This window comes from Epinephelus lanceolatus, chromosome 11 (genome assembly GCF_041903045.1).
Source record: "Epinephelus lanceolatus isolate andai-2023 chromosome 11, ASM4190304v1, whole genome shotgun sequence".
Classification (NCBI taxonomy): Eukaryota; Metazoa; Chordata; class Actinopteri; order Perciformes; family Serranidae; genus Epinephelus; species Epinephelus lanceolatus.
The window spans coordinates 14,757,817-14,780,964 of record NC_135744.1 but is presented as its reverse complement, the minus strand read 5'-3'; the positions used below and the strand labels follow the sequence as shown (position 1 = coordinate 14,780,964).

The 23,148-nt window shown below is 40.5% G+C and overlaps 1 protein-coding gene across 5 annotated transcripts in view; it reads right to left on the bottom strand.

Moving 5' to 3' along the window:
* cadm1a (cell adhesion molecule 1a) overlaps positions 1–23,148 on the bottom strand; it is a 612,111-nt gene that overhangs the window by 115,985 nt on the left and 472,978 nt on the right. For all 5 annotated transcript variants that reach the window (XM_033638966.2, XM_033638931.2, XM_033638948.2 and 2 more), the window contains 2 exons: positions 11,144–11,296; positions 7,345–7,482 (listed from right to left, as the gene is read on the bottom strand). In XM_033638966.2, the coding sequence (XP_033494857.1) occupies positions 7,345–7,482; positions 11,144–11,296 (291 nt within the window). The remainder of the gene's footprint in view (positions 1–7,344; positions 7,483–11,143; positions 11,297–23,148) is intronic.

Below are 23,148 nucleotides of genomic sequence, written 5' to 3'. Positions count from 1 at the left end.
CGGGGACCTGAAGGGGTCTGCTCAAATCAAAATGTCTTTTGAGATGCATGAAACAGTGGAGAAGAGACGTCTTTATTCAAATCCTGTGTCTATGGATCTCTTTCTTTACAGCTTAGGAGTTCATTGTAAAATTATATTACTTTTCTGCAGGGGCTGAGTGTCTGTGGGTTTGAAACCTGTACAAAGGCAAGTAATTAAGGAAGACATAAAAATAATGTAATATTACCATAAATGGTTATGTGGTTTAGATGATCAATGAGCCCAAATCTAAGAACAAATGCTACTGCTCAGGTCTGTTGTGAAACTATGGAAGGGACAAACATGGGAACTACAGTTTGTGAGGCAAATTTGGTTTTCTTGTTTTCTCCTCGCCTGGATCTTCACATGACCACAGAGCAACTGCTTGCTCACAATCCATGTGTGCTAGGTAAAGATAAAACAAATCAATCCTGCTGTGCACTGTATAGCACAAGATGTGGCCGGTGCCCATTCCTTGAGGAAGGCAGAGGAGACACAGTAGTCTCATAAGATGGACATCTGACAGAACTCCAAACGTGCTGCATTAAATATTAATCTGTTCAAGTAGAGACAATGAAGCTCTTGAGGGAAACACACGTGTGTTTATCGTACTTGGTTGATTCACGTTGCTGCATTAGGACATGCCCAGAGTCGACATGCAGCAACACTCCACAAAGCAATTTAATCACATTGCCTCCCTGGGTTGGCACATCCCAGCTAATGTACCTGATCTACTTTGTGTGTGTGTATGGCTCATCCAGTGTTTTGCGAGAGGCACCAAATAATACAGCCATCGCATGACGCCACTCAATAGGGCCGGTGTGGCGCTGCCCTTTAGCGCTCATGTACAGCTCATCATCTTGATCCTTGTCTTTAGGTTGCCCTGCAGTTTCCGTCACAGGCCTGGTCACCAAAAAGCAACAGAGCAGTATATATCTGTGCATGCTCAGAAAAAAGGGAGTGATGGAACCTTGGGGATTAATGACTGGTTCAGGACTAGATGACAAACTAACTCTAAATATCCTAAAACATGAATCCCGACTGATAAAATTCACATGAATGCCCCCTGACGTCGGAGCAACAATTCAGAAAGTCGGCAAAAACTTTAGTACACGAGCTGCCGAGTTGACATCATATATGCAGAAACATGGTGAATGAAAGTAAATGTTCTGATGATGGTAATAATCTTCGTATTATTTCACATACTGCACACCAATTTCTTGCTGACATGTAATTAGTAATATGGTATTAGCCTGTAACTGTTCTACGAGTGACCTAGATTAGTTATAAATGTTATTTTATAATTAGTCAGGAAAAGCAATATTTTAATTTTAGGGGATTTTACTGGTGCAGCAAAAAGTCTGGGACAAAATCACTGTAACATTAAGCTTCAAACTTTTATCAACATGTTGTTTAAATGCTCTGTGCAATAAAATCCAGCACATCTTCTTTGTAGCATCAATGTTGCTTCCACATTACGACTTAAAAGCTCATGGAAGCACCGAAGTTGGAAGAACAACTTCCCAACTCTGGAAATGGGACCATCCGTTGGCAACCCAGTGTTACTTGGAAGTTGTTAAAGTCCAGTGTTTGGTCAGTAACTTCCAGCGCCAGAGGCCAACGAAAAAGCCATCCTTTCATGTTAGCATTACATGCAGCCAGTTGCCATTATTGTTTAATGGCGGCCGGTAGCGTCAGGGGGTAGCGCGGTGGGACAACAGCACAAGTTAAGGTGGGGGAAGTCCGAGTAGGGCTGGCGGGAGGGATGGTGGATGTATGCAACAACCACTGATTTTCACCGGGGAGGCCGGTGTGTGCCTCTCATAAGATTGTAAAGCAAAACCCTGTTCACATACGCATGTTGGCTAGATGTAACCATGTGTGTACCAAGTGTATTTTGAAAACTGACAATGCATGCAAGGCAGAACTTGCCAGATCGTCAACAACCAATGCACGTATGTTCACTGATGTTCATGCACTTGCTTAGATTTAGAAGAAAAACATCTTGGTTTGGCTCAACATTCACATGGGAAACAAACAGCAGCCTCCAGGGTGAAAGTCCAGGGTTTGTTGGACCCATCTACTTCCCCTCCCACCTGCCCTATCGGGACTTTCCAGCTCCTTATATTACATTGATGTTAAAAACCAACCTATCATACCACTGTGAAAGGTACTGTTTGCATCGGTGTCTGACGCCAAAATCACAGACAAAGCCATGGTATTTGAAGAGTAATAATGAAATATGAATATGAAAGAGGGAAATAACATTGGACTTATTCACTGAATATACTGCTTACTTATCATTCCTGTGTCCTTGTTTTAGTTTTAAATCACTCTCATTCTATAAACCTACCAAGCAGGTGATAATTATGTGACTTTACTAAAACAGAACTAGAAAAGCCCTTAAAAAGTGAAGTGAGCATTGATGAATTAGTGAAAGCTCTCTATTTGAAAACGTCATGCCGTGTTAAGCACTTAGAACATTCTGCGAGACCAACTTTGGAGATGAATGTCACTGAGAGGCAGTGGAAGGTCAAGTGGTACTTAAAGTGTTTTGTAGATCCCAACATACAAACTCAGCTGGTCCTCTTTCCTCTGCGCCTCCTCTACGTGTCTTTAACTTTCATCGTTTAACCACATTCTGGCGAAGCAGTAAGGGGGTGGCGTCGAGTTAAATAAAATGTATGTCTCGACACTTCAATCGCTTTTCTTGCCCAAAATATTCTTTTATCCACTTGTGGAGTCTTCCTGCTGGGGAAGAGCAGGGTAATTGAAATCACCCTGTGGTTGTCTCATAAGACTTGAGGCTAATGGCTGCTCTGGTCCCTGTCAGTCAATGAAGTGCCCTACCTACTGGCTTTTCTTTTTTTATACCCGTCTTCTTTTCTGTTGTCTTAAAAGAACAGAAAAGAATGACCTGCACAGCGAGATCCTGCACTGCTACAGCTCCCTCTTTTCATGACTTTCACTGCAGTCCAAGCATAAGAACTGGAGCCATCAGTGCCGAGGCATACGCTGATAAATCACTAAAAAACAGGATAGTAGGAAAAGACAAGATAAGGAGATAATAGTGAGATAATGGGTCTGTGCATATTAGGAGAGATGGTTGGATTTACATTGGCAAGCATGACAATTGCAACCTTTAAATGATATTTAAGAGAGCCTGATTATCCCTCCAGGTAATTAAGTTAAATTCTGGGGACGTTTAATTAGAAATAAGTCTTCCAGGCAAGAAGCCACAGCCGATGGTAATTTAAGTAATTTTGCCCTAGTGTCAGAACTCTGGCACCCTCAGCCATTCTTTCTCTTTCCATCTTTCATTTCCCTGCACTCTTTGTTTTTCACATTTTTCAGCATCAGCAGAGCACTACCAGGTTTCTTTTTCACAACATTGCTGCAGTGTCGACAAAACAAACTGTGGATTTATTTGACACAGTTTGTTTAAGACCTAGCATTAAAGCGGCAGTAGCGTCAGTGAAGTTGTACTCGCAAAGACCGTATTTATGTAAAATGAGAAAAGTTGGGTTTTGTAAATGGGTCCACCATTGTTTTATCCGTTTCAGCCAGTAGCACCTTTTCACCTGTGGCGAAAATGGATAAAAGCAAATGGCATGCTCCAAATGCAGTCTTGTGACCGGTGAGCCTTTAAGTACCACTGAGTATTGTGATGTGGCAAAAAATTGCATCTATCAATTTTAAAACTTCAAAGAGTGCCGAGTGTGTTCTGTAAATGGCAATCCATTCTCGACAAGTGTGAGAAAACAGCATGGGCGTGGGGGTCAAGGGGGCAGTTAACGTTATACAAATCATTTTCTGCCATTTAATGAAAAAATAAAAGTGTTTTTTTTTATGAAAACAAGTGAATACTCACTAAAGTAGGGAAATATCACTAAAAGCAAATAAAGTCACAGCAGTATGAGAAATAAAAAATAATGCTGGATGGAGATTTTTTTTAATGGGGACACTGTGGCAATATTCTATTTAAAGGAGATGCTGTGTAAGTTGCAATAGTAGTGGTATTGATCATTGTAAGTTATTTGCTTTTTTTCTGCAGCTGGACACTAGAGCATTTGCAAAATTCAGATTCATTATCTGGTGATGGTGCAGTGGTTAGCATTGTCACCTCACAGCAAGAGGGTTGCTAGTTTGAATCCAGGGTAGGGGAGCCCTTCTGTGTGGAGTTTACATGTTCTTCTCGTGTCAGCGCGGGTTTTCTTTGGGTCCTCCCACAGTCCAAAGACATGCAGGTTAATTGGTGACTCTAAATTGTGAATATGAGCGTGAATGATTGTCTGTCTCTATATGTCAGCCCTGTGATAGTCTGGTGACCTGTCCAGGGTGTACCCCGCCTCTAGCCCCACCGCAACCCCCAACAGGATAAGCAGTTACACAAAATGAATGAAAGGATGAATAAATATTCTCATTATCTCCGCCAGGTGTAAGCTATCTGGCAAACTACTGGTCCAATCAGCCTAATATTTTGTGTGCACATATATGACTCTATACTCAAGGACCCCTTGTGGTTGCGGTGATTCATAATTGTTAAAAAATGTGTTTAATTGACTATATCATAGCATCATTGACTGCCATCTCCTCACTCATTTTTCATTTATCATTATTATCTTTCCTTGATATTTGCGCTTCAAGCCTTTAAGGCTACATAGTTAAGTTGTTTCTTTTTTGTCTGCTTCAATCGCATTTATTATTTCCTGCTTTGTTGTGCTGTAGCCTACTGACCAAACTGATAGTGTTAAATATCCAGTTATGAATGATATTGGTCAAAGATTTGTGGCTATGTTTTAGTCATTAAAAATACATTCATCCTCATAATTATATTGTATCCACATTTCACTGCCAGTGCCTTTTAGCAGGAAAACTTGGTTTGTTCTGTGAAACACAGTGCAACTCTGTGAAAAATAGATAAGGCATGTATTTTTATTACTTTCTGGGGCGTCTCTGAAACATGCTGCGGTGTGTCTGCTGGAATTACAAGAATTGTCCAGAGCAGCTGTGATCAGTCCAGGTGACTGCTTGGTTGCTCTGCACTCTAAGTGCACCTTTCTAGTTCACTTTGTAATTGCCTGTTTAGACACAGTAGTTACGTGTCATCTGTCTGCAACATTTAGGAGCGCCAATGAAATCAGTGACCACAGGAGCATTTTCAATACTTAGAGTCTAAGTGGTGCAAGTACTTGCTTGTACACACTGGTCAGTAGAAACAAGACATTTTGACTGGATGTCAACAGTAATTTTTTTGTGATATTAACAGCTACAGTAGTTTTGAGACAAACTCTGACCTTGACACACTGGAACATTCTCAGATATGAGCTGACCACTAAGGGTTTAATGTGCTGCAGTGTAGAGGTGAAGCTGCTCAGGGCCTTCTACACAACTTCTGATTAGGACCTTTGTTTCAAAGTCTTTACAAAGCTTGCCGTCTGGGCTCTGAGGTGGAGCTGCCTGGCAGGAGGCCTGTTCACCCCTGAGCTCTGCTCAGACTTCTAAAGCTCAGCTACCTTTGATGAAGGCATGAAAGTTGTCATGGTGCCAACAGGCTCTGGCCACCACTGCACATCCACATTGCTTTAATGGAAACTATTCAAAGTCTCAGCAGAGCTCCATTTAAAACGCAACAGCATTGATGCAAGCACTAAATAGGGAAAGCCTACAAGGGAAGAAAGGAAGCCGCCCTAAAAATGGTTCATTTATATACATGGCATAAGGGCTTAAAAGATGCATACGTGCATGCAAAAGTTGGGATTTAGCAACACTTGAAAACAGAATGTGCACACCTACAGAAACTTGTGTACAGATGCATTGTGGAAACAATGGCAATTGCAACACCGGTGTCACAGTGGTGAAATAGTAGTGAAATAAAGGATCTTTCTCACAGAAGTATTTTTGTACCATGGCAAACACAGTCTATACAACTATTCATGATGACCTTTTAGGCCTGAAACAATACTTTTCTGTTAGTTTGTTCAACAAACCATATCTGAAATGACAAGCAGCCAATGAAGCGTGTCATTTGGTGCATACCAAAATTGCTTTCACCTATAGCAGCTTTATCCATTTCCAGGTTCTTCCCTCTGTGGAGCAACACCACTGATAAGGCAGACTGCACTATAAAAGCAAATGCTCAGGAAGGGCATCAAGCTCCGCTGTCCCCTGATGCCCACCACTGTGGCCTGTGCTTTGCTGGTGTGTAAGAACACACTGTTTGCCATCGACTATATATAACAATTTCTTCTTCCTGGAACGGTGCGGCTCTCTGAGGTTGTGTTGCTAACGGCTGCTGTGACATGCTGCCCCTCAAGACGTTTTGTCTTATTGGTTCAGTCATTATTCAATTAGCAAACTGTGCAGTCCACCTGGCCTTGAGTGTTAATACTGCCGGGTATCTTTAAATGTAGTCATAGTCCTGAGATTAGAAATCCATGTCAGTTTAAGTCATGTTCAGATAATGTCTTCTTTCTTATCTTAAGTGTGCAACATTGTAAAAATAGATAATCCCTACTAATAAGACAAATGGTTTGTCTCATCAACCAGCACAATTCAAAAAGTGTGACCCCTCAAATGAACAGAACAGTCACAAGCCCCTCTATTTAAATCTCTAAAGCCCAGTTCAGACCAAGGATTCACGACGAGACGTGTCGAAACAGACAACTACTTGCAACGCGCCATTCAACAACGCCCTTAAAACCGGCCGGTTCACACCAATGCAACGACATAAGACGATGTATCATCTCTATGCAATAATTGTGTGCACTTCTGTTCTGATTTGCAGCTTTTCAGACTGATTTTGTTGCTGAACAAAATTTGTAGCTTCTTAAAATATGAATGAGGATAGTGATAGTCAAATACTGGCTTTAAATAAGCAGCTGATTAATTTTCTTATCACTAAACGTGATTTCCTCATGAATAACATTTTGATTCATTGTGACTTCTAGAGAAATTTGCATGCAAGTGGCACAAGTATATGGACTGGATCAACAATCAGAGGACCCATGGTTCTTCTTTTTGCTTTTATGTGGAATGTATGTGGCTCCATGTTTTTTTTCTTTCAAAGCGAGAGGAACAGTGAATGCAGGAGGAGTTTTCTTCCTTCTTACAGGTGACACATCATGGCCCTTTTTCTCTGGTTCATAGAGCACAATGTGTTTGTGTCACAGGAAGATTTCTTTGTAAAGATAACCAATAAAAAAAAGACAGATGAGTGAATAATTTTGAAAGGAACTTTAACCCTGATCTTCTGCATTACATAGGCGCCCTATTGTGTTAAGAGAGGAAATGTCTCGACTGATGATTGTGATTGTGTGTGTCTACCTGGAAGCTCTTTATCTCCCTTCATCCATCTGATGGTGGCGGCAGGCTTACTGCTCATGGCAGTGCAGGTCATCTCAGTCTCGTTGCCCTCGCTCAGGACCTCATCCCGAGCCTCGATGATGGGGTTACCTGGAGGAACTACGACAGGACAAACAGAACTCTGTAAACACTGGGGGAAATATAATACTTCTACACTCTGAGCACTACATGACAAGAAAATATCAGAACTAAAATAAAATACTGTAGAGGTTTTTTTTTTTAAAGTTTGACATTTTTAAAGTAGGTTAGATGACAATTAGAAAGGTGCAGAACACCCATAAGCCAAGACACTAAATCCAAAATGTCCTTGTCCATATTACTTATTTATTGCCTTTACTTATAAATAATTATTATTAAAATATTAGTATTTGTGACTATGAATAACCAATATAAAAACATCCAAACACAAACATGCTTAGCAAACATTATGTAAAGCCCATACAGATGTACAGGAACATATAATGAACAATCAAAAAAAAAAGACGGTTTAACGGACAAACTCAAATTAATATCATATTATTAATATTGTTGAAAATATATTGAAAGATGAACAAAAACAAAAACAAAAACATATTTGAAAAGATGAATATATATATATATATATATATATATACAAATGTAGTATAACTACTGCTATTGTTGCAAGCTACAAAGTCCACAGCTCAGTCACAAGAAGAAAATGTCAGCACTATTAGCTTCTGCAAATTACAGATAAGTTTCGTTTTTGCGTTCCATATGTATCATATGTATGAACATGACTTAGTTCAGATTACATGCATATGAGCTGAGTTTTTTATTAGGAGGAGGGGATGGTGGATGGCATGACACCTAGGTGAGACAGCCGCCAAGCAGCAGACCACTGTAGCCATGCTTTTTAAAGATACATTGTGGGGTCAACAACTGAGAAATTTTAAGGCAATGTACAGGCATTTCAAGCAGTGATTGTGGTGACAGTGACCTGTTTTTTTTTTTTTCAGGTGATATCACTACATTTCTGGCAGTGGTTGTGGCGACAACAATCCGGTATTTTATAAGATGGCTGGCGCATTTCTAGCAGCGATTGTGGCGCCAGCGACCTGGTATTTTTTTGGCAAAGTCAGCACATTTCCAGCGGTGATTGTGGCAACAACAATTGAGTATTCTTAGGGCAATTCTGGCAGTGACAACAACTGGGTATTTTTTTAAGGTGACAGTGGCACATTTCTAGCGGTAGTTGTGGCAACAGCAACCTGGCATTTTTTAGGTAATGTCAGCACATTTCCAGCGATGGCTGTGGCGACAAGAACGTGATATTTTTTAAGGTCTAACACATTTCTAGCAGTGGTTGTAGCGACAACAAGTTGGTAAATTTAAGACAATGTCGGCACATTTCCAGCAGTGGTTGTGGTGACAACAACTGTGTATTTTTCAAGGCAACATCAGCACATTATTAGCAATGGCTGTGAAAGAGTGAAAGTGGCGACAATAACCGGGAACTGCCCATTGGTCCGACATCCCATTGTTCTGACCATATTAAACCCACTGTTCCGAAGTCTGTTCCGAAATCATCATGATGCCCTGTGGTAAAGGTCTGGTTAGGTTTAGGCACAAAACCACTTGGTTAGGGTCAGGAAAAGATCATGGTGTGGGTTAAAATGAAAAAGAAAGTGGCAAACACATAAGCTGTGAGCCTGCTCCGACTCAAGCCTTTCCCAGCTGACCCAGAGCTGTAATGGGCTGTTGGACCAATGACATGAACCCCAATAACCAGGTAGATCTGGAACATTTCTAGCAGTGGTTGCAGCGACAAGGTGGTATATTTAAGACAATGTCGGCACATTTCCAGTGCTGGTTGTGGTGACAACAACTGTGGATTTTTCAAGGCAACATCAGCACATTTCTAGCAATGGCTCTGACAACAACAACCTAATCTTTTTTTAAGGTGACAGTGACACATTTCTAGTGGTGCTTGTTTGGACCACAACCAAGTCTTTTTTAAGGTCTGGAACATTTCCAGCTGTGGTTGTGGTGACAGCAATCTGGTATATTTAAGAGAATGTCAGCACATTTCCAGTGATGATTATGGCAACAACAACCAGGTATTTTTTAGGTGATGTTGGTACATCTCCAGTGGTGGCTGTGGCAACAACAACCAGATCTTTTTAAAGGCAACAATGCCACATTTCTAGCGATGCTTGTTTGGCCAGTATCTGGGTATTTTTAAGGTGACGTCAGCACGTTTCCAGCAGTGGCTGTGGTGACGACAACCAGGTATTTTAAACCAAAACATCTTTTCCTAACCATAACCAAGTGTTTTTTGTGCCTAAACTAACCATATGTTAACCACAGCATTGTCAGAACACAAAATTAAAAACTGAAACATAAAGAACGAATAGTTGCAACATTTTTCGCTTTGAAGAAGTGTACAATGCCAGCATTTATTCTGGCTCATGGGTTGAAGTCCAAATCCAATACTGTGTTAGAAATCTCTTGTTAAGAATGAGTCACATTTATTTGATATGATCACCAAAACACTGTAAAACTGCTCATCTCCAATTGGCTTTCAAAACTCTCACAGTAATATGTAAAATAAAGCAATATGTCTAGACTCTGGCAGATAAAATAAAAAAATCCACTGATTGGTTATCAGCTGATGTTACTTTTGGATCTTCCCATACACTCACTAATCATATCACCTCTTGAGGCACTTCTTTCTAACTGATAGTGTTATTTAAGAGAACATGAAGCACACAATTACTGTATTTTGTAATTTCCTCCTCAGGTTTTGGTTTAAATGCTTTTCATGAATATGTGAAGAGGACACTTTCAAGCTAGAACAGGATGATGCTGCTCTTTAACGAGCTCCTCTGCAATGAAAAGTTGATGACAGCTGACCTCATCGTCAATCAGAATGTCGGCAGTAAAAAAACCCAAAAACGCTTTCATCATTTTATGGCAAACTCTGAGCTGAGTTTTACTCTGTTCATTTTTAAACAATGTAAGCTGATTAGCTGTTGCTTAGAGGGGTCATGTAATTTTAACTCTCTCCTACACACACCATTAATGTCATGCATAGTCGCATACCACGGCTGCTGTTCAATATTATTGTATATCCTCTTTCAGTGAGCGTATCATGATGGTGTGTTCATTTTGTGGAAACTCATTTCCCCGATTGCATTGAACACCAATCTGTTTTATGTGATTTCACACACATTTAAGCCATATCGATATTGGAAGAAATATAGTAATATCTCAATATGGATTTCAGCATGCTGTGCAGATATCTCCCAGCCCTAATGCTCACTACTGAAACCACAGGCATACAGCTAAATCTTGCATGGGTATTACTTAAACAATGCACACCATATTACAGTGGAACTGTGCACACAAATACAATTCATTACACAGGTGTGTGTGTCTTTTCAGCAGCCTGTATTTCAGCACAGAAATCTAACAATATGATAACTGGCCTCATATTCTTGCAACCTGGCTGCTGTATATTAGCTCATTTACACACTACAACATTAAGACAAGACTTAATAAGCACATATGAAGCATGGTTTATCCATTTCAGACTTGACTGTAGCGGCTGTCAGAGTCTCTTGGAGGTTTCACAGTGAGCCGCCACTATGTTGCTCAGCATGTCAGTGTCTGCTGTCTTCCACTGTCTAAATGTTGATTAAGAGGCTTTACCTCCCTGCTACTATTAGCATCCAGTGTTTATGCATTTCTCTCTATGTGTATGTCTGCGTGAGTGCGTGCATGTGTTTTGCTGTTTTACTTAGCACGGTGATGTCGGCGTAGGCTTCCTGCGGGGGATCCGTGTAGAGCTGGCAAACATATCGACCCTCGTCTGACAGCGAGACATTAGACAGCGACACCCGCAGCTCGTTGTCTGAGAAGTTCACCAGCTGAAAGCGAGCGTCTTTCAGTGCTAAAGGAGAGAAAAATACAATAATATTTAGAAGTTATGTGGCATATTTTTAGACATACAGGAAGTACACATATGCTAATAACAATAATCAACAGCAGAAATGCTGACTGAAGCATCAAATGCTATATAACAGTAACCTTTACACCCTGGCATTAGAGGAACCACGTAGGATTTGGAGCCCCTTTTTTTATATGATCTCTCAATTTCAGTGGGACAAACATAAATGGACAAACCAGACTTCATCATATATCAATATTTGCTGTCAAAATCCTTTGCAGCGATTGACTGTTTGAGGTCTATGACCCGCACACATCAGAAGACGCTATTGTAGCTGGCATCTTTTCTGTGATGCTGTGCCAGGCCTGTGCAACAGCCATCTTTACTGCTAGCTTTTTATATATTTTGTTTGTTCGTTTGCTCAGTGGATTGAGGTATTGTGGTCAGATGACACAGCTAGTCGAGGATATTTCATAGTTACCATTCTCCCGTCATCTGCTGCTGACCTGACAATCAGACATTTCTGCTTCTATTCTGATCTGCTCTGTGCAGGAAGATGATGTCCCCATTGTTAATCCCATATACAGAGCTCTGATCAGATCAGATGTTCCAACAATGTTGTCTAAAGCCGATTTTGACATTGCAGAGGATCTTGAGAGCCACCTTGGGTTGGAGGTGAGTCGGCAGATAGTCTGCCACGACGAGTCCTCATGTGTGAACAAGCCTACGAGCAAGTCGCCCCCTCATCTGCGACTGGGACTGGATATCTGGCATGCTAGAAAACTGGAGAGTTCTGACACGACTGACAAAGAGCATCAGACAATGAGAGGCGGGATACGTCCCACGTCAGCATGCAGGAGGACTCAAGAAATGTAAGGAGGACAAGCCGGCAAGCAACAACAATAATGGTGGCGTCCCCAGGATCAGGAGCTGTCGGACATCCATTTTGACAAGTAATGTTTAGTGCCGGGGAACTTCACAATATCCTGTTTTATTCACGTGTGATAAAACGGAGTTTGGTGATATCACTGCGTTATCTTGGGCTCTGTCGGCAAGGGCTTGGTGGAAAAACCTTGTGGTGTGCACACACAGGTCGTAACACAGTTGGCGAGACTCCCAATGACAGAAACACACATTGCCAGGTATGAACACTCAAAAGATTATGATAGTCTCCACAACTCAAGACTGGTTGGCCAGTTGTGTAATGTGAACTCACCTTAACTTAGATAGTAGATAGAACTTATGGTGAGAGCAACAAAAAAATAAAACCCAAGTTATATTAACTGCTTCTTTTCCATTAAGGTTTGACCCATAATGCAAAGGAAACTGTCCTACAATCCAGGGCAACAATTTATATCATTTTTATATATCTTTGGATGAATCATTTGGTCCATAAGATAATGAAGAATGCTTGTCACTCTTTTCTCAAGCCCATGGCAATGTCATCAAGTTGCTTTTTTTGTCATGAGCAATAACTTCTTAAAGTTAAATGAAGACAAAACTGAAATCCTGCTTGTCGGCCCAAAAACAAAAAGAGAAATGCTTCTTAATAATCTGGGGAATTAAACTCCCTGGATTAAATCTGTGGTTACAAGTCTTGGTGTGATCCAAGATTCAGATCTAAGCCTCCAGTCCCACATTAACAAGGTGACAAAAGCACAATTATTCCACCTCAGAAGCATAGCTAAGGTACTCGGTACTTTTTGTACTTGGTACCGATTCACGTCAGTACTACCGAGTACCGATTCACTTAAAATGAATCGGTGCCAAATTTCGGTATCTGAGGTGGAGGCGGAGCAAGAGCGCATGTCTCGCACCTCAGACTCAGCAACAATGCCGACAAAAAAATTGTGCAGACAAAAGTTAACGTGCAGCACTGTTCCTAAATGTTCTCAATAAAATGTTGAAACTGAGAAGTTTAGACTATGGGCCCGAACGACGCATAGTGTGTCCAAATTCACACCCGTTCTTCTCTGTGGATTTTCTCTGCGACCCTGTGTCATAGCGAGAAGCCACGCATATCACGTGAAACGGCACAGCTGTAGCCTTCCGACAAGGCTGAGCACTTGTCGGTAGTCCAATGTTTTCACAGCGAAAAAAAGTTGATAAAGTTACAATAAAATGATGTATAACAGAGCTTTCATACAGCTTTGCGCACACATTACTCTTGGATGGATTACTCGCGAACACAGGCTCGCACAGCAATGCCATGCATATCACATGAAAGCGCAGGACTAGACCTTTCCAATGATACCACACACATCATTGTGCTGTCATCCCATCACGCTATAAATCCAGATCAATTGTCTACAAAATAAAAACCTGACGAATTTCTTTACAATCCATTATACAGATCTTGTTATCAGTCACTTCATATAGTGAGGAATATCGTATCTTACCACGTCTTAGGCTTGCGTGTGTTTCTCCCTGTCTATTCACATTTGTAGTCCGGCTTTCAAGATGCAAATATCTCCATATTGCCCAGTTGACGCTCCAGCAAACTGCTGACAGGGCCGTAGTCACCATATACATTGAGGGGGACACGTGCCCCCCCACCAATGCCCAAAATGTCCCCCCAATATATAACTGAAACTGAAAAACAAATATTATCTTGGAGGACATCATTGCACTTGGTTGACTATTTTTCTATTATATTAGATATAAATATTGCATGTTTCTTTCAGATAAAACACATTTCTGAGTTGTGAATGAGTCAATGGAATTTCTTGCAATAATGAAAAAATACTGTCAATCATGTCCGCCTGGCACAAACCACATGTTTTGGACAGCTGTGAAGTGACAGAATGTCCCACCATCATGGTTCTTATATTGCCAGATTCCAGAGAGTCTCCCCTCTTCATATATGGCAGAATATGTCTTCTTCCAACTTGCTATGGTGAGATACATGTAAAAATGTAAGAATTTAGTAACACGGATTTGTTTTTTTCATTGATATAAAAATTAATATAAAATACAGGCACATAGAAGGACATGGAATGATGGCAAATCTGGTTAGCCCAGATTGTCCTGAAAAAAAAACAAGATATAGCATGTGTATGTAGCCTTCATAATGACTGTGATATGAGCTTAAAAGTAAAGGCAGTAAAAATACCCCAAAAAGGCCTAGGGCCCATACGGTTAAAAAGTACTGAAATAAGGTTCCGTTTGGTACCGGTACCGAATTCCAGATACCGGTACCGGTACCGTATTGGTTCAATTATCAACGGTACCCAACCCTAACAACCATTTCTTAATGAAAGAGATGCAGATGCAGCACACATCATAGCTACCTATAGATATCAGAGAAGCTAGCTCACTAAATATTTTCAAAAGAAAGCTAAAAACGTATCTGTTCACTTTAAACTTTAACTAGCTTTGACTTCCTGATGCAGGTCTGAAGCTCTCTTATCACCCTCTTACTTTCTGTTTACGCTTCCTGCTGCTGCAACTCTTTTAAAATCTTTCTTGATTTTATCACTTAAAGTTTTACAACTCTGTGATTTTGTGAATCAGTTCTGTTTTATGTCCATTATGTCTATTTTCATGTGACGTTTATACTACCCAGATTGGAAAGCACTTTGTGTTGCATTTCTTGTATTAAAGGTGCTATGTAAATAAAGTTTATTATTATATTATTATTATATTGTTATTATTGTCTAACCAGCACTCCAGAAGCAAAAGATTCAGTTTACTGTCACGTAAGACAAAAAAAGCAGCAAGTCCTCACATTTGAGAAAAAGGAAATAGGGCTTTTTTGTCTGAAATATTTTTCAGATGAACAAAATAACTGAATTCTCCTCTGTCAATCAATTAATCAATTAACCATGTCAATCCTACAGCAGTGACTGTTGTAATTAAAAAATGAAAAACACAGCTTTCCTTTCTAGTCATCAGAGTAACAGATGAGATAGGAGCAACAAAATGGTTTAACCATGGCCGTTCATTATGGTGCAAAATATATAAATAAATAAGAATGTACAAACAGGAACCATCGAAGAAGCAATTAATTCTCATTACTGGTAATTCAGACAAATAATAATACAAGAATAATGATAAGAGGTTGCTGTCTTTTGTCTGTGTTTTCATTCATCAGAGGCTCTCAGAGTTGTTTCAGCTCCTCATAGAATCACTCGCTCAAACCTGAGAGCCATCCAGCCGTCCTGCTTTTTTTTTAGGTGTAGGCCTGCTTGTTTAAAAATAAATATAAATATATATATATAATAGTTTTTATTGTTTTTTTTTTTTTGGACAAAGATGCTGCTAGTCATTTTTTGCTCGAAGTGCATCACAGCTTCAAGCACGCTTCAAAGAACGTTGCAGCTGGAGAGAGTGAAAAAAACTACCTCAGTCTAATTAGTCAACAATCAATCCTAGAGAAAAGTGATGTAACACAGAGAACAGCAATGAAAAAGAAAAGGGGAGAAAATCAAAGCACAAGACACAGTTTACACTTTAATAATTCCCCCTTCATGCATGAATTATGACCACCTCAGTCAAGATTTTTTTCCTAAGTGTTTCATTCCTCTTTAATTTTGTTTTTCTTTCTTGCTTTTCTTTTTTTTAAACACACATTTTTTTTTACGCCCACTCGGATGGAGAGCATGCATTTGGGTTTTCAACTTAAGAAATCTGTATCAACCAAACCCATGAATAAAATGGACTGCACTTGTATAGTGCTTTTCTAGTCCTCTGACCACTCAAAGCGCTTTTTGCACTACAAGTCACATTCACCTATTCACACACACATTCACACACTGGTGGCCAAGGCTACCACACAAGGTGCCACCTGCTACTCAGTACCCATTCACTCGCACACCGATGGAACAGTAATCGGGAGCACTTCTTCCTGACTCCCCACCTCATTCAGCTCCTTGCTTTTGAGTCCTCTACGATGCCTGATGTCCAATTTAGTGGACAGATGATAAAACATAAAATCAGTACTTGACAGTTTTAACAACTGTATTACTCTATAGTTGTTACTTGACATTACCTGATGTTATTTGCCTTTGAGGGTCTGCTACTATTGCAGGATTGGCAGGATATTCTTGATCGCTTCTGATCTGTCCTAGCTACAAGATCGGTACTGGTGCAACACGCAACAGGAATGAGAGAGAGGGTTTGTGTGACCAGAAAGTTGCTGACTTGTTTGTGTTTTGCACTTGATAAACTTAAAGCGAATACACTTGGGCGATGATGGTATTGGATTTAACGTTTCTTGTTTCTTGTTTAAGTTTTCTGTTTATACTAATATCATATACCTCAGTCTTAGTCTTAGGCCCAATCCCATTTCTACCCCTTAAATCTTCCACTTGGTATTGAGTGCCTTTGTTTGCGAGATAACCCTTGATGTGGGAAGTGAGAAATATTAGGGTAGAGATCTTTCCCTAAGAAATGAGACACCACTTCATGCAAATCGGCATGGCCGACATGCAGGCATACGTCACCCGTAGTAGCGACGCAAGATACTGGTAGTCATTCAGGTTTGAAGATGCCGACTCCAGTGCTTGTGTAGTGGTGTGTGCTATGTTTATGCTTCTCCGTCTGATGAATCAACAGAGAAGAAATGCTGAAAACAGGAGGCGCCTATGACGTCTTCTAGTTCTTTTCGATTTTTTTCGGGTAAGTCGATTTGTTTAAATATTTTGACGCTGTGTTCAACTGAGCTCCTGATGAGTTTACACTAGTACAACCATCTGTTGTCTGTATTGCCTACATTCTGATCATACAGTAACAAATCGTTTTCCAAAACTTGCCGAAGTTGCTGACTTCATCTTCCACTTAACAGAAAGAGTGGGTCGGGGCTCCCTTGGAATCTAGGGCGGGTTTTAAGTGTTGGAAACCACTTCCACTACCTCAGTTCTGTTTTGGGACACCACTAGCCTAAACATGAACTAACACAACCAAGTGCAAGTGGGTATTTCTAGGGGAAGTGTGGGTATTGGGACAGGCCCTATATCAGCGACATACTGTATTGACACATCATTTTTTCTGGAGCAGGTGTTGGGAACAAGTAACAGGTGAGCCATCTTGCTTCCATCTCATTTCTGTTGAGAGTTGCACATGCACAGTGCTGATCAGGCAGCTGGGACAGATTGGGCACTGACAAGCCGACGCATTCTCTCTCCGACCTCGTCACATATTGACGTCAGTACAACACAGTGAATTGACATTTTTTTCCTTCAACAGCAAGCGTGCATGGTTACATTTAGCCAACACGAGCACATCATTGGGTTTAGGCAACAAAAGCACGTGATTGTGTTAAGTAAAAAAGAACAGGGTTTGGCTTTACAATCATACAGGAGGAGAACACCGATCTCCTGGGTGAAAGTCAATGATTGTTGGACCGATCCAACACCCCTCCCGCCCACTCTACTTAGACTTCCGGCACCTTAACTTTTGCTGTTGTCCTGCCATGTTTCCCCCTGACAAAGCCAGGCGCCGTTACAATAACATCAATACAACAATAACAGCGACCAGCAGCGCATCATGCTGACGGGAAAGGACAGCTTTTTCATTGCCGTCTGACGCTGGAACTCACTGACCTAGTGCTGGGTTTCAGTGACTTCGGAGTGAGTCTGGTCTGGACAAGCTGCTTGCCATGTGTGGCATTCTGTCAGCCATATTGATTTTGGGAGCTTAATGTTGCGCTTATGACGGCTAGTAAGTGGGTGGCATTGTATGGCATAACGCTCTGTGGTGGCTGATGTGCAACTTTAACATCAACACCCACACATATACAAGAAATGGCTTCTGAATAGCTGTTGACTGCAGGGACCACTATGTGTTAAAGGGCTCTGTTTAGCCACACAGCGGACACACAGAACACACTGACAACATGGTTCGTATTAACCGAGGCCTCATCCTTGGCTGTCCTTTAGTCGGCCCACAGTGAAATTGAGGACAAATCCATAAATCCTGTCTCTTCCTCATCTATAGCCACTTTCATCTTGCCTTACCTTGTTTGCCTATCTGCCTAAGCACACTCTATCAGCTATAATGTAGAATGACAACATGTGGTTAAGATGAAAGCCTACCCGTCTCCATCCCTCTTTGATGTGCTGATAAATTCTGCTCTGATTGACAGCAACTTCAGGCTCTTTGCACTCTGCACTCTCCTAGTATAGATCTGTGTACTCATCCTCTGGCTCTGCTTTTTTCTTAAAGCTTAAAGCATTAAACATGGAAACTTCTGACACAGAGGACCTCGAAACAGACATAAATAGATAGAGAAACCACAGGGCTACGCTATGATTTCACAGATGATGAACAGAGGGAAGATGCTGCTGCTGCTGTATGGCCATACAGTTTTTGCCTTTGACGTCAAGAGATAGAAACAGAGAGAGTGATTGAAACAGAGGGAAAAAGAAGGAGAGGGAGACTGCCAGTGAGAAGCGAGAATACTAATCACCACAATTGATTTTGTGCATCATTAAACAAGAACATCAGGCACATTTTAAGTGATACCACAAGGCTGACTGGAGATGAGTTTTTTTTTCTGTGACCACATTGAGGAAAGAGATGCAGAAAGCATTCTGCACCCAAAAGTTCAAAAAATTGAATCTCAGCATACATTTACGCTCTGATTGGCCCAATGGAAAAAAGGCTTTGGTTGTGCTGTTGATTGCTCTGTACATGACATAATGTGCTGCTGCCACTTTCCTACTTCTCTCCGTCTTTGATTATCCTGCCAGAAAGGTCTGTTCACTTCACTCAAAACAACAAATACCTAAGATGTTCAAACACACCGACACACCGGGAAAAGCTGGAATGGAGGAGTCCGTAAATTCAGCATACAAGGGCGTTATTTTTCATGCAAATGCTTATTTCTTCCCTACACACGTTCCTCACATTTGCCAAAAAAAAAACCTTAAACGGTTGGTTTCCATTAGTGCAGCTATTAGATTCTTTTATCTAAGCACAATGAAGCCCTTATTGTGGCACATGAATAATATGCCCCTAATTAGTGTAGCTCATTCAAAAGCCTTGTTAGCCCTCATTAAAATGAGAGGTCAGACTCTAATCCTAATGATTTAATTGAATTAAATGCTCCCAGATTCAAACATACCGATGCTGCAGTATACACACGCACTGAAGAAAGCATACAACCAAATTTAAGAGGCATAGCTGCACATCCTATTCTTACTTTTTACTACTGTTATGATGGAGATATATGATCCAGTAGATGAATCAAAGGGTATTGTGGTAATTAGTGGCAGCAGTGGCAGTATCTCAGGACTGGTAGCTCTGTTATTAAAGGAGAAACAGTGTGAGGATACAAGCTGACTTTTTACTTTTTAAACAAGGTGTTCAACATGAGCTTTGTCGAACAATACAGAGTTAATTTTTTTTTTTTTTTTTTTAAAGATATTCACACATCCATCTCAGATGCAGGTGCTTTGGAAAGTGTCACTTGAGTCTTAAGGAAAGAAGATCCCACACACTTCTTTGGCTCAGCATCACAATATATTGGTCATACCAATGTTTCTGTCCAACTGGACCTTTGTCAAAGTATTTAAGTAATACTCTCTAGTATTTAGAAACACCCTTGACGAAGGTCAAGGGAGACCAAAACGTTAATATGACCAATAAATTGTGATGCTGAGCAAAAGCAGTGTGCTAGATCGTCTTTTCTCAAGCTTTAAAGTCATAAAAGAGGTCTAAAGGTCACCAAACACAGAATCATACTAATGTTTCCATCCATCTAAACCTTCATTCAGAATATTTATTAAAATTCTCTAGTATTTAGTAACACCCTTAAGGAAGTTAAAGGTATTGAAACGTTGACCAGTAAATTGTAATGCTGTGCAAAGCAAACGTTGGATCTTCTCTTCTCAAGCTTTAAACTGATAAAAGAGGTCTGATGGTTACCAAAAACAGATAATACCTTGGAAATAGCCTGGTTTGTAGGAAGCTAGTATAGCATAAAACTAGACACTTCTTGAGCTGAGCATCACAATTTATTGGTCATACTAACATTTCAGTCCATCTGGACCATTGTCTTGAGTATTTAAGCAAACATCTAGAATTTAGTAATACTTTGACAAAGATAGAGCCATTGAAACATTGACCAATAAATTGTGATGCTGAACAAGAGCAGTCTACGGGATCTTTTTTTCTCAAATTTTAAATTTATCAGAGGTCTGAAGGTCACCAAAAGCAGATAATATCCTGGAGAAAGCCTGGTTTGTAGAAAAAATACATAAATGATAGTGTCATCAACATAAAACTAGACACTGCTTTAGCTCAGCATCACAATTTCACTTTACAACACTTCGGTCCATCTGAACTATTGTCAAGAGTATTTAAGTAAAACTCTCTAGTACATAGTAATACCCTTGACAACGTTACGGGCATTGAAACGTCGACCAATAAATTGTGGTGCTAAGCCAGAACAGTGTGCGATATCTTCTTTTCTCAAGCTTTAAATCAAAAAAAGGTCTGACACTCACCAAAAACAGTATATCTCAGAGATAGCCTAGTTTGTGGGAAGATGCATAAAGATAGCGTCATCAACATAAAAGTAGACACTGCTGTTGCATCAGTTTATTGGTCATATTAACATTTAGGTTCATCTGGGCCTTCATGAAGAGTGTTTAAGTAAACATCTAGTATTTAATAATACCCTTGACGAAGTTAAAGGGATCAAAACACTGACCAATGAAACGTGATACTGAGCACACACACACAGCAGTGTGTGGGATCTTGTTTTGTCAAGCTCAAAATGAATAGGTCTGACAGTTACCAACAGCAGATTACATCATGGAGAAACCCGGTTTATGGGAAGATCCATAAAAGAAGAAAAACTAGAAAGTAATTTGGCTGGGCATCACAATTTATTGGTCATACTAATGTCCATCTGGACCTTCTTCAAGAGTATTTAAGTAATACTCTCTAGTATTTAGTAATACCCTTGACGAAGGTCCAGAGACACCGAAAGGTTAGTATGACAAGAGCAGTGTGCGGGATCTTCTTTTCTCAATCTTTAAATTATTAAAGAAACTAGACATTGCAGTTGGAAAATAATTATTTATGTTCAGAGTAAAGGGCAGGAAGCCTGATGTTGATCCTTGTAGGACACCTATTGACAATTTGTGGACTTTATTTGTAGCCAACAGCAACAAACTCTGCCAGAATGTCTGATCCATACAGTATATAAAAAATGAATAATCCACCTCATCTCTCCTTTGGAGCTGAAATTTCCTGTCATGTTCCAGTGTGTTTCACCTTTTCTCTTTTCAAATATTCCAAAAGATGTTGAGTGAGGTTAAGGTCTGCTGGGTCCAGAGGGAAAGCCAGGTAAGTCGAAACAACTTTAAAGGAGAGATGAAGTGCAATCGCAAAGTTCAACTGAGGAAATGGTTTGGAAACTACAACTCTTCCATTAAGGCTGCTGTCTGTCAATCACCTTTTGACTGTACTTTAACCTAGCGTAGAGATGCTTTGTTTGTTTGGCTCTGTATCTTGGATAAAGATGCTTTTCTATTTTCATGACATCAGTTGAATACACTGTCCTCCAAATGATGATAAATTTGGGTCAGCCCAGTCTTGCTTTGAAGGAAAATGACTTGGCTTTAAATATCTCTTCAGCAGGCATCATACTGCACTCTGAGGAAATATCATTTTAGGCTCTCACTTGATTCACTTACTGTAGCTCTTTGATTTAAACAGGACATATTACAGGGCTTGAAGTTCTCCGGCACGGTGCCGGATTTCCGGCGCAGGGATATTCTGGTGCAGGAATATTTTTTTCTCGTGAATATTTTATCATCTTGCCGTAGCAACAGTGATTTAACCAGTCGTTTTAAAGCAAAGCAGTGATAGTTCCAACTACCAATGGTGTATCACATTACTCAAGGTAAACAAGGACTTCGAGCCAATCAGAGGCAGAGTAGGGCGGGCCTTAAGTTTTCACAGTCTCTCATTCAGTCACGCCACGGACACACCGGACGCAGAACCGAAGCGCAGCGCCCAGCTGCGGAGGCAGTTTTCAGTCAGCGTCCATGTTAACCTATAAGACTGTCCACACAGGCCGGTGAGCATAGCGGAGCGCCCGCGGAGGCTCGTGCACTGCAGCGCTTCAGTTCGGCATCTGGTCTATTTTTCACACGAGCCGTGAGCGCCTCTGTCAAGCTGGATAGAGCGGATCATACCAAACAGGAAGTCGGACACAGAAAAGACGAGAAAAAAAAATAAAAGCCTGTTTAATAATGATGTTGCTTGTCTGTCTATAAATATTTGTTCAGTTTGGTCTAGACACGAGAGAGATGAAAACACACACACACACACACACACACAAAGAGAGAGAGAGAGAGAGAGAGAGAGAGAAATGGCTACAGGTTGGGGGTTGCAATTCACACATACAGAAAGAGAAAGAGGCGGTGTGGTAGAGATAAGTGAGATAATTTGTGAAGCCACCAATGAGTTGTCATTTGCAAATTAGCTCAGTCAGATAGAAGATGCTCCTTGGTGTCAGAGGTCGTGAGTTCAAGCTTCAACTGATGTAAAACATACATTTTAATGTGTTCTTGTTGTCTTCCTATTCTGCCACTTGTTGCTCAGAATTGCCTAAAATTGCCCGGCCCCAACCATTTTGTAGTAGCTGATGACCAAATTTTCCTTTTTTGGTGAACTGTTCATATTTCATTATTAAAAACCTTGAAATTGTTATTCTAGCTCCTTGATGTGATACTTGATTGATACTCTCAAAGTGTACCAGATTAATTCATTTAGACGTCAAATGTTCAAAATTTTCTTCCGGGGGGGCCATGCCCCTGGACCCCCCCTAGCGCAGAAGGCCCTCTAAAAAAATTTCAGGCACAGGATTTTTTCTTGCTTCAAGCCCTGATATTATGTTG